This window comes from Myotis nattereri, assembly GCF_964212035.1.
Source record: "Myotis nattereri genome assembly, chromosome: 7".
NCBI lineage: Eukaryota > Metazoa > Chordata > Mammalia > Chiroptera > Vespertilionidae > Myotis > Myotis nattereri.
This window is the reverse complement of record NC_138082.1, coordinates 36,626,391-36,639,323: the sequence shown is the minus strand read 5'-3', so window position 1 is coordinate 36,639,323 and position 12,933 is coordinate 36,626,391. Positions and strand designations below refer to the sequence as shown.

At 43.0% G+C, this 12,933-nt stretch overlaps 1 protein-coding gene across 2 annotated transcripts in view; it reads right to left on the bottom strand.

Moving 5' to 3' along the window:
• The window catches only part of SEPTIN2 (septin 2), a 35,640-nt gene that overhangs the window by 22,212 nt on the left and 495 nt on the right, over positions 1–12,933 (bottom strand). For both annotated transcript variants that reach the window (XR_013996229.1, XM_081095582.1), the window contains exons 2-3: positions 7,896–7,925; positions 5,388–5,508 (exon numbers count right to left, since the gene is read on the bottom strand). Coding sequence is in view for 1 of the 2 variants with exons in the window: in XM_081095582.1 (XP_080951708.1) it covers positions 5,388–5,508; positions 7,896–7,904 (130 nt within the window). In the remaining variant the exon portion in view is untranslated. The remainder of the gene's footprint in view (positions 1–5,387; positions 5,509–7,895; positions 7,926–12,933) is intronic.

Below are 12,933 nucleotides of genomic sequence, written 5' to 3'. Positions count from 1 at the left end.
CACCCTATTGACTTTCTATAAGGTAACATATTTGGCAATAGCCTTTATAATTTTAATCCTGCTTTTCTTATAAATTAAGCCACCATCCCAAAAAATTGTGGAAGCTAACAACTTGATATAAGTTATCACCAGCAGTCACCACCTAAGGAGACTCTTCAGCAGCATGGTCATCATGTTCCCTCATGGATGATCTTGTCTATAAACAACTTGTTATTTCAAATTCCTTGCAGATTGCTGCCCAAACATGTGTCTTTCATTCCCATATGCTCTATCATTTTGTGAAGTTTCTCATTTCTTTAGAAATCTGCCATAATTTTTAAAAACTACACCTTTCCTCTCTTATAGTCTCTGACTTACAAGTTGGGTGTATTGGGATTTTCCTGATACACCATTTTCTTGGGCTGCTAACAGTTAACATTTAAAAGTTTGGCCCTGGCTGGTTTGGCTCAGTGGATAGAGCATTGACCTGCAGACTGAAAGGTCCCAGATTCGATTCCAGTCAGGGACATGTACCTTGGTTGCAGGCACATCCCTAATGGGAGGTGTGCAGGAGGCAGCTAATCGATGTTTCTCTCTCATTGATGTTTCTCTCTCTCTCTCTCCCTTCCTCTCTGTAAAAAATCAATAAAACACATATTTTTTTTTAAAGTTTGTGGTTAACCTTCTAGATGTTTTTCACTACCCATCTCACCCTTAATGGCCCAAATTCACTGATTATGTATCATTTACATATACCTCAATTAAATATACAATGGGCACTCACTCAAACTTCACTCAAGATAGAGTACCTTTCTACCACTCAGGAGTCACTCTCCCTACCCCACCCCCACCCCCTGCCCCCAGTGCATACATCAATCTGCTTTCTGCTACTACACATTGGTTTCAATTATTCTAGGACTTCACATACTTAGGCTCATTCACACCTGCTTCTATCTGGCTGCTTTTGCTCAGCATAATTAGCTTTGGAGATTATTCTGTGCTGTTGACCTATCAGCAGTCTGAATCTGTTTCCTGAGCAATGTTCCACCCTCTGGGTCCACAATTTGTTGACCTACCCTCCTGCTGCTGTCCTTCCTTTTTCTTTGCCATGTGCACTGACATATCATTATTAACATGGTTGTGTTCAAGTGTCATTTTGCCACATTTTTTCTATTTGTATCACCTATTTTTTGTTGTTGTTAATCCTCACCTGAAGATATTTTTTCCATTGACTGTTTTTAGAGAGTAGAAGGGGGGGAGGAGGAGGAGGAGGAGGAGGAGGAGGAGGAGGAGGAGGAGGAGGAGGAGAAAGAGGAGGAGGAGGGGGAAGAGAGAGAGAGAGAGAGAGAGAGAGAGAGAGAGAGAGAGAGAGAGAGAAACATCTATGTGAGAGAGATACATCAATTAGTTGCCTCCCACACTCGCCTCAACCAGGGCCAGGGGTGGAACCTGCAACCCAGGTGCCTGCCCTTGATCGAGAATGGAACCCACAATTCTTTAGTGTGCAGGCTGATGTTCTAACCACTGTTCACGGGCCAGAGCTGTCTCACCTATTTCTCTTCTGCTTTCTTTTGGATTGAGCACTTTTTAATACTGTATTTTATTGAAGCTATTAGCTTTTAGCCAAATCTTTTTCTTTGGTCACTCTGCAGTTTGCAAAATGTACTTGCTGTCATGCCACATGGTTTACGTTATTCCTAAGAAGTCGGTTATATAACTTCTTACCTCTGATCCTCTGTATGCAACGTTTTCCTTTTTCCCCCCTGGCTACTTTTAAGAAGATTTCCCGCCCTGGCCAGATTTGCTCAGTGGTTAGAGTGTCAGCCTTCGGACTGAAGTGTTGTGGGTTCGATTCCTAGTCAAGGGCACACACAACCTCAGCTGCAGGTTCTCCAGCCCGGGGAGGGGCATGTGTGGGAGGCAGCCAATCGATGTCTCTCTCTCAAGGTGATCTTTCTCTCTCTCTCCCCTCCCCTCCTCCCTTCCTTCCATCTCTCTCTAGAAATCAATGGAAAAATATCCTTGGATGAAGATAAAAAAGAAAAAAGATGTTTTCCCTTTTTTTGAGGGGTCTTCACCTGTCTGCTGTTCTTGGTATTTATTCTGTACAGTGTTGACTTTAGTATGGATGCTCTTGACTGCCTTATGCAAAATTTTTTAAATATATTTTTATTGATTTCAGGGAGTGAGGGGAAGAGAGAGAAATAGAAACATCAATGATGAGAGGGAATCATCAATCGGCTGCCTCCTGCACGCCCCACACTGAGGATAGAGCCCATAATCCAGGCATGTGCCCTGACTGGGAATTGAAACGTGACTCAATGGTTCATAGGTCAATGCTCAACCACTGAGCCATGCCACCTGGACTCGACTGCCTTTTTTTTTTTTTTTTATTCTGTAGTCTATGATTTACTGTTGGCCCATCAGAAATTTTTCATCTCAGATATTGCAGGTTTTTTTACTCTAAGTTCCATTTGGTTAGTTTTTGTTTTCTTCTAGTTACCTCATTACATTCATGTTTTCCTTTGAGTACTGGAGTATATTTAAAATGCTTTAGTTCTGCCCTGGCTAGCTTGGCTCAGTGGATAAGAGTGTCAGCCTGTGGCCAAAACCGGTTTGGCTCAGTGGATAGAGCGTCAGCCTGCGGACTGAAAGGTCCCAGGTTCGATTCCGGTCAAGGGCATGTACCGGGGTTGCGGGCATATCCCCAGTAGGAGATGTGCAGGAGGCAGCTGATCGATGTTTCTCTCTCATCGATGTTTCTAACTATCTCTCTCTCTCCTTTCCTCTCTGTAAAAAATCAATAAAATATATTAAAAAAAAAAAAAAAAGAGTGTCGGCCTGTGGACTGGATCTCCGATGTGGGGGTGTGCAGGAGGCAGTCGATCAATGATTCTCTCTCATCATTGATGTTTCTGTCTCTCTCTTCCTCTCTGAAATCAATAAAAATATATTAAAAAATAAAAATAATATTTAAGTTCTTGTCTGCCCACTCTAGCATCACTGTCATTTCCCAACCTATATCTCTTGCCTGATTTCTCTCATTATATGCCACATTTTCTTGCTTCTTTGCATATCCAATAATTTTATAGTGGATCCTAGATATTGTGAATTTTACACTGAAATGATTGCATTTTGATGTCCTTCTCTAATGAGTGAGTCTTCTCCCAGAAAGTAGTTTAATTGGTTCTTTAAGTCTTGTTTAAAAGTTTTATTAGGGAGTGTTTAAAACAGCTTTTCTGTCTGGTTTAACACAACTCCCATGTACTTTCTGGAATTTCTATGAATGCCCTAAATGTTCAGTGATATCCCCTCTGCTTGGCTGAAATTCTAATGTCTCCCAACCCCATTTCAGCTTTCCAACTTCATGCGGTCTCCAGTTCAGCTCGCTCCCTTTGTGGCTACATTTTGCCCAGCCTTGTGGAATTTCAGTGTCAGCCAGTGTCCAAGGGAACCCCATGAAGATTTCTGGAGGCCTGGCTGTCTTTGGAACTCTGCTATGCTAACTCAGGATCCAGGTACTCAGGTTCACTTAATAGTGATCAGTCCTTCAGCTCTGAGACTCTTGTGCTCTGACCAACTTAGCTCTCCCCAGGTACATGCCAGAAAGCTGGAATGACTTTACACTTTATGTAATTTGTTTCCCTTCTCTCAGAGACTGAAGTCCTACATTGCCTATTGCAGAATGTCTTAGAGAAGCTGTATTTTGACCAGCCTTTAGTTATTCATGCCCTGACTAGTCTGGTAGCAGTTATTTCAGGGAGCAGCAAACGATGAACCTCAGTGCAAATCTAGCCCGCTACTTGTAAGTGAAGATTCACTGGAACACAGCAGAATTGAATGGCTCCACGAAAAACTGTATGGTTCACAAAGCCTTAAATATTCACTATCTGGCCCTGTGAATTATTTTATCATGGCAAGAAGCAAAAGTTATTGCCTGTTTTAGAATGCTTTAAAATGTAGCAATTGCGTGACAGATTACGCTGAATCTCTCTTCCACCAGGAGCTTGAATCTGCATTATCTTTATCATGTAATTGTGATTCTAAAACATGTCATCATTCCCTTCTCTGGACCAAGGGTCCCACAATTTCTCTCATTTCATTTATGAACTATTCACCCGAAGAAACAATAATTTGTACTACTCATTATCAAACTACCTCCTCATTTTGAGAGAATTTTACAGTTATCAAGATTGAAATGTGATATGGTAAACAGAATTAATAGTTAATTAGTAGATAGTTAAGCCTGTAATGGTCATGCTGAAACATAATATATACCCATGAAAAAATATATGTGATAACAGGAAATAATTCCAGTAACCATTCAATTTCAAAGGACTTTAATAATTTAAAAAATGTGTATAGGAAGAACTGTTACTTGTTTAAAATACATCCACCACAAAAATGTAAGAAGCTGTCTTTTTGAGTATTAAAGAAACATACTTTTCATTAAATATGTGTATTTGTTATCTATTAATATGTAAAACTCATAGGCCTAAACCAGCCGTGGGCAAACTACGGCCCGCGGGCCGGATCCGGACCTTTTGAAATGAATAAAACTAAAAAAAAAAAAAAAAGACCGTACCCTTTTATGTAATGATGTTTACTTTGAATTTATATTAGTTCACACAAACACTCCATCCATGCTTTTGTTCCGGCTCTCCGGTCCAGTTTAAGAACCCATTGTGGCCCTCGAGTCAAAAAGTTTGCCCATCCCTGGCCTAAACCAATAATGAACATTTATTATTATTTCATGGAGTTTTTGGTTAGGAATTCTATGGAGGGAGGCAGGGGGTGTCTCTCATGCAGTAACAGTGAATGTCAGCCAGGATGGCTGTGACCACAGGTTTAGTTGGAGCTAGAGGATATTTCTAAGATAGGTCACTACATGGCTACTGGCAGGCCTCAGTTCCTTGCCTTGTGGGACTTCGCTACAAGGTTGCTCGAGTGTCTTCTCAACATGGTGGCTGGCTGCCCTCAGAGTGAGCTAAGAGAAGGTACAAGCACAATGTCTTTTGTGACCCAGGCTCGAAGTAACAGACTTACCTTTCTGCAATGTCCTACTGGCTACACAGGTAAGCCCTATTCAGTATGAGAAGGGACTAGAGAGCTGCACGAATACCAGGAGGCAAGGACCACTGGGCAACATTTTGGAGGATGGCTGCCACAATGAGTAAAAATTATCACTACATATAAAGAAATGACAGAAAAGTTGTAATTTTACTATAAAGCAAAATTTTCTAAAAAATTCTCGCCCCTCCCTCCCCCTCTGCCAAATTCCCAAGTTATTTGATTCTGCCAACAAAGGAATTTTCCCTTTATAAGTCATGCTATTATTACACTCCACAGGTAGGGAAGGCAGATAGCCACATCTTTAATAAGCTTGAAAATAAAAGCTAATTTCTTACCGACCACCATTAGTGTGAACTCAAAACCTTTTTTCACTGATTTTCGGTGAACTTGGTTAGGAAGATTTGCAAATCCAACATAGCCAGGAGTTTCTGGATTTATAAACTGAGTTGGTTGTTGCTAAAATAAAATTTTACAGAAAAAAGAAAAGGGAGAGAAAATATCTTATCAATTGCTGATAAGACATAATAAAACAGTGACAAACCTAAGTATCAATAGTTCTCATGAATTAAATATATACAGTACATAAATAACACTTCTAAAAAGTTACTTCTATCAGAAAATTAATGGTATTCACCTAAGAACATTTATTTAAAAGAAAAACCAATCCAGTATTATTCCGTACCTATATATTAACCTAAAACTACATTTCTGTTAAACAATTAAGCAACACATAAAAGAAAAATGTATCAAGTGTGATGCATTTGTGAAAAGTATCCAGGAAAAAGTCTTCTCCCTTGCTCTATATTCCTAGCTCTTTGGAACAAGTCTCACCAAGGGTGAGTGAGGCAGGCAACTTGGGGGTAGGATTTTGAGTATCTACCTTTAAAGACCCAGAGAGAGAAGACTGAGAATGAGAGACATAGCTGACAATGTTAAGGGTCAATATTCCCTAACAGATGGACACCTGATGAGAAATGACAGATGGGCATGGGACAAAGTAAGTAAAGCTGTAGAACTGGGCAGTGGCACACTATAAATGGGAGGAGATCAAGATAAATCAATTAATTTACTTTCTAAATGTATATTCACATGTGTACACAAGTAATAAGAATATTCATAAGAAACTATCAGTGGTTATTTCTGGGTAAGAGAATTAATGGTTAACTTATATATTCTTACTGGTGTTCCACACTAATCTATCTATATATCTAAAACCCTAATATGCAAATAGACTGAACTGTGGAACAACCGAAAACTGGTTGCTATGTCGTGCACTAACCACCAGGAACATGGCAGGTGTCAGCCATGGCGGGATGGTGGAGCAGGTGAGCAGAGTGTCAGACCAAGGCAGGGTGCCGGTCACTGTCATCAGGGCGAGCTTCTGGTGGTTACTGAAAATTCTTTGCTCCCATGTGCCACAGTCCCGCCTGGTGCTTGCACCCGCTGCCAGCTACAGTCCTTTTTGCACCTGCTGCCGGCACTGGAGCTGCCATTCACACCCACTGCCGGCGCCAGCCCCACTTGCACCGGCTGCCAGTGCCTGGTGCAGGTCTGATCGCTCAGCGCCGTCAGCGGGTACGAGTGGCGGCTGCTGGCCCGGATTGCCTTTGAGGGCTTCTCCATCTGCCCTCCCCCACCCCCCTACTCCTGAGGGGTGATCGGGGCAGCAGCCGCTACTTGCACCCGCTGCTGGTGCCAGCCCCAATCACTCTGGGCCCCAATCACTCTGCGCCGTCATTGGGAGCAGGGCTGCCAGCAGACAGGGAACCAGGGGCCGCGGTGGGAGGGGCCAGACAGGGGTGCAGAGGATGGGCCCCTGTGCCCACCACAACCTCACGGCCCACAGTTCCTTTCAAGGTGCACAAATTTGTGCACTGGGCCCCTAGTATATATAAAAGACTAATATGCAAAGTGTCCCCTCGGGAGTTCGACCGGGAGAATGGGAGTTCAATCACTCGCTATGATGTGTGCTGATCACCAGGGGGCGGCCCGGAACATGCTGGGGGAACAGCAGCGGTAGGGCGCTGAGGGAGCAAGGGAAGGAGGAGGTGGGGAACCTGATGGGTCCTGATCACCGGCCAGGCCTAGGGACCCTACTTATGCATGTGTTTTGTGCACTTGGCGTCTAGTACTTGTATAAAAAACAAAAACTAGCATGATGCTTATGCATCAGATACTAATACCCAAAGATTCAAAAACGAAAGGCAAAAAGAAAGAACATAATCTTGTAATTTTAACCACAAATTCTGCTTTCCTCCACGTCTTTTAAAACTAATTTATTTCAGGGCTCTGGGCTAATCTGCAAAAGATAATATAAACCAATTTATCAAGTTGAAGAGCCCCATCAATTTCATCATGATAAATTATTATGTGATTAGTCTGCTAAATGGGTTGTTCTTGATGTATTTAGAAACAAGAGATTGGAAATCTGAGAGAAAAAAAGCTCAAAGCTTTCAGGACAATTAAATTAGAACATTTGTCTTAATGAGTCAAATAGACCAGCTATATTAAAAATAATGAATCAGCTATACCATAGTTAGATCAGCTATATTAAACATAATGCCTGGCTGGTATAGCTTAGTGGTTGAGTATAAACACATGAACAAGGAGGTGCCCAGGTTGAAGGCTCAATCCACAGTAGGGAGTGTGCAGGAGGCAGCTGATTAATGATTCTCTCTAATCACTGATGTTTCTCTCTCTCTCTCTCCTCCCGTTCTCTCTGAAATCAATAAAAACATACTTAAATAAAAATAATATTGAATCATAAATTTTGACTGTAAACAGTTTGAGAACATAAAGCCATTTCTGCTCACACTGTAGAAACAGGAAGTATAAGTTCTTACCTTAGACATCTTCAGTGAAGTTCCGTCAATCTGTAAAAATACACAGGCATATATCCATAATGCATACACGTATTTAACTTAGCATGAATTGACGTGAAAAACACACATAAGGCATCAATAGCTTGTTCACTCAGCTTCTCAATTACATCAAATACTTCCCCAGAAATGATAAAATTGTATCATTATAAAGACAAGTTAGATATGAATTAGTTCACAAAAGCAACCAGATATTTCTATGTATACATATATACATCATTCCATATTTTCAAGAATATTCAGACTTTCTTTAATAATGAGTATATGTTAGGTACTACAATCTCAGGTCACACCAGGAGAAGACAAGCTTCCATGACCTCTGGAACTGGTCTTCTTTGAACCTTTTCAACAAGAAAGGGGTGCCTGGCTCAGCTGATTGAGCGCTGGCCTGTGCACCGAAAGGTTGCCAGTTCAATTCCTGGTCAGGGCACATGCACGGGAGGCAACAGATTGATGTTTCTCTCTCTCTCTTTTCCTCTCTCTAACCATGTCTTCAGGTGAGGATTAAGAAGAAGGGGTGCTTGGAGAGTACTGTGCTACCTGGCTGTCAGAGATTCCTAGAGCGCCTGAGAATTAGATTTTGGCACTGGGGCATACAGAGCAATATGAACTACATTTATAAGCAAAGGAAAAAGGACTGAAGGCAACTGAGTGTTTGAGAAATATGACAGTTTTAGAGTTATCTGGAATTTTCACGCAAATTTTAGAAGCCCTGAAATTTTGGGAAATGTGTGGGATCTGTTGGCTAACCTTTGGTAACAAAGTCAAGAGATCTGAATGCAGTCAAATTTTATTCTCTCTGAAGCTTAGAAACTTTATTAGAAAGCTTCTTTTAATTTTCTGCCCCTCAATTCCCCCAAATCTTTTCATGAATACTTCAGACTCTTAAGTTTCTCTACCAAATGGAAATGTTTCCAACCACCTCTGAAGAAACGAGGCCCCTGCACTCCAGTGTATGGCTTGGTTAACCAAGGTAAAGATAGGATTTCTAACGAATTTGTTTCAAAGAACCAGCTTCTGGATTTTATTTAACCTTCTTTTTTTCTTTTTTTTAAAATATATTTTTTATTGATTTTTTTACAGAGAAGAAGGGAGAGAGATAGAGAGTCAGAAACATCGATGAGAGAGAAACATCGATCAGCTGCCTCCTGCACATCTCCTACTGGGGATATGCCCGCAACCCAGGTACATGCCCCTGACCGGAATCGAACCTGGGACCCTTCAGTCTGCAGGCCGACGCTCTATCCACCGAGCCAAACCGGTTTCGGCTTTATTTAACCTTATATTGCGATACTTTGTTCATCATTTCTTTCTTCTTTTTTTTTTTTTTTTTTAGAGAGAAGGAAGAGGGACAGAGAGAAACATCTATATGAGAGTGAAACATGTATCAGCAGCCTCCTGCACACTCCTTACTGAGGATCGAGCTTGCAACCCAGGCCATGTGCCCTCACTGGGAATCAAACTGGAAATTTTTTGGTGCACAGAATGGCACCCTACTAACTGACCTACACTGGCCAGAACCATTTTATTTAAATTTATTGATTTTAGAGAGGGAGAAAAAGAGAGCCATTGATTTGTTGTTCCACTTATACATTCATTGGTTGTTTCTTGTATGTGCTCTGAAATCTTGCCTTAATGCACAATGCTCTAACCAAGTGAGCCACCTGGCCAGAGTTCCACCTCCCCAGTTTTAACAGAGCATAATTTATAAACTGCTACTATAAAAATCTCTTTTCAGAGTTGCTTAAATTTTCTTCATAGCAGTTACATATTTTTAAAAATTTTAATTGTTTTAAAAATATATTCTTTTTAATTTGTAGAGAGAGGGAGAGGGAAAGAAACATTGATGAAAAACATCATCAATCAGCTGCCTCCCCCTACTGGGGATCAAGCCCAAAACCCTGGCACGTGACCTAACCGGGAATTGACCCATTGACCTCTTGGTTCATGGGTCCAGGCTCAACTGCTGACATATCAGCTGAGGACAAATTGCTTTTCTTTATGCACCTGGTTTTCAGTGAGAAAGTTTTGATCTAGCAACACAAAATGCCAAGTACTGTGGTTAATTTAATCTTTGGTGCAGATCAACTAGATCCCCCAAACCTCAGAAATGTGGTCAAATGAAAATTTTATTCTTTCAGGTTGTGTTCATTCTAGCGTTCTAGATGCTAGATCTTGTTTAAAATTTTTTTCTCCTTGACCCATGGCTTTCTTCTTCCACAAAGCAATACTTCCCAAGCAATACTCACATTTTCCAAAACAAAAGATGAAGAACGATGGATAAAACTGGATTCTTGGCAATATAAACATATTCTGCTGGTGGCATTTATATTAATGGACTACCCATAACTACCATTTATTGCCGGGAGCTGGTCTATCCTTGCTGTTTCAAGGGACCTGGCATATATGGCATACTGTTCTTAATATGTTTGCTCACCTTCTTGGCACTATGTGTTTTAACCAAGGTCTCCTCTCTGAGAAAGGTTGTTTCCCCAGGTAGGGATTTCCCCCTGAAGTTAGGGAGGGAATAAAACCCCTTAACTAAGTGCCAGGCGGGTAATTAATCACTTTAACTACAAACAATCATGCTTAAGCCACATAATCTTTACTCCCTGGAATGGAGATAAGAAATGCCCTAACCTTTGGAATAGAGATTGACAGGATTGGAATCAACTGGTATAAATACAGATGTAACAAGACAACAGGACACAGAACCTAGACAGAACCTAGAGACAGAAGAACTTCGCTGGAGAGAACATGGCAAAAGATCCTGGACAGAAACTGGAGACAGAACCTAGAGACAGAACCTAGCGAGAGAACATGGCAAAAGATCCTGGACAGAAACTGGCCACAGAACCTAGAGACAGAACCTAGGGAATGAACATGGCAAAAGATCCTGGACAGAAACTGGCCACAGAACCTAGAAACAGAACCTAGCGAGAGAACCTGGCTAGAACATGGCAAGAGAACCTGACTTGAACCTGGCTGGAGAACCTAGCGAGGGAACATGGCTACAGAACCTGGCTGGAGAACCTAGCAAGAGAACATGGACACAGAACCTGGCTGGTGATCCTGACCAGAACTTGGCTAGAGATCCTGGCTAGGCTGCTGATCAACTGAACGCTGTCTCTGTGTCATTCCTTCTTCGCCGACTCCGTCCACACCTTTGGGGACCCCTGGACCTGCTGGGGTTGAACCCCAGCAATTTATCGACATGTTACTCTTGTATTTTATATACATTACCCCACGTCCACAAAATGACCCTGCAGTGTAGGACCTAGAAGGTTCATAATCCCTTATCTAGAGCCCTTGGAATGTTCTGGCATTCAGATTATTTGGATCTGAAGAAGGTACATGTACAGTATATCCCATAACACCTTTAATGGTATCTTGGGCAGCACCCCACATCCAAATGCATTTTATGTAGTGACATGTATGACAATTAGCAAAAAATGGGATAAATATGGACTATACATATGGATTCAGCCCAGTTCTGCTGCCAAATGAGTTTTGGTGTCCTCTCTCTGGAAAAAGAACAAAAACTGTTCTTTTTTTAGCAGTTTGTCTTTGGTGTTGGATATAAAAAGGTACCTGAATCACATTTATGAATGATCGAGGTTCCACTCTCCCCTGCTCATTTCCCTAGGTCACCCTGCTAATCTGACCTAATGGAAAAGCCCTTGTTCTTTACCCTGGGCTGCTGTGCTGGGTGAGAGATCAAGATGGACAGTGGAAAGAAATATCAGGATATCCTTTCCAGCGGAGATCATTGCCAAGATTCGACAGAGCAGCACACAGTGAGTTAGGAAGTTGGGTGGTGCAAAGAAAGCCCGTGTCGGAACTACCAAAAATGGAAATCGTGAACCTCCAACTACAAACACCAGGAAGCAGCTTTCTTGACCCCTTACACCAGTATGTCTCTCTCCTCATGACAGTAAGTCTGTTTTGGAACATACTTATTTTGAGGTATTATAACAGTGAGTCGTTCAACAAATATTTGGGAACTTACTAGGTGAGGGTCACTGTGCTAGGCAAAGGGTAAAGGTGACTCAGTTCACACATCCCCTGCCCCTCACAGGACAACTACCATACAGTAAGTAGGACAAAGGCTAACATCAGGCCAACATCTATGCCGGCCGTAGGAAATCTAATCTGGACCAAATCCTGAATAGCAGAGCTGGGACTAGGCAAGCAAAGGGCAGAAAAGGTGGGGAGGTAGCTGGGTTCTAGACAAAAGAAAGGGTTTGGGCCCAAGCCAAAAGAAAGACCACAGCAGTTTGAGCAGTTCAGTGTGGTTGGTCACGTGTCTATGGGGGCGGGCAGACAAGGTAAGGATCGTCCTGGTAAAAAAAATTAGGCGGAAAAGTAAATGGTGGCCAGGTCTTGTGGGTCCTGTGGACCACGTGAGAGTTGGGGCTTTACAGAAAGCAAGGGCAGCCGCAGATGGGCCTCCTCCCCTCAGGCCTTCAGGGGAATGGTGGGGCCTCTCCCCAGCAGCCAGACAGCCAAGGAGGCAAGGACTTCTGGAGGCTTCCCTTCTGCCAGGGGCTAGAGGGAGGAAATCACCCATGTCAAAGGGACAAAAGGATGTCCGCACGACAAAAGCACTCTCCCTCCGGACCACGACCGCCAACTGCGCGTCCCGCACCCCTGGCCAACTACTGAAACAGCTGCACGGAATTATCACACAGCGAGCAAGGGGTCACTTGGGTTCTCCCGGGACACACCCTGTCGTTTCCGCCGGAGCCAGGACTCCCGGGGGGCGGGGTCCGGGGAGGGCCCGGAAGGCTGGGGAGAGGGGAGAGGAGGGCCCGGGAAAGGACGGGGGAGGATAGAGAACCTGGGAGGGCGGGGAGGACCAAGGACCGCAGGCTGACAGCCCCTCCCCCACACTGCGCGGTCACCACCGCCGCTGCGCCCCCCGGGACGGCTAACCGCCATCCAGGGCGGGCCCCCTACCCCTTCTCAGCCAGCCCCACAGCTCGCATCCCGGCAGCAGCGG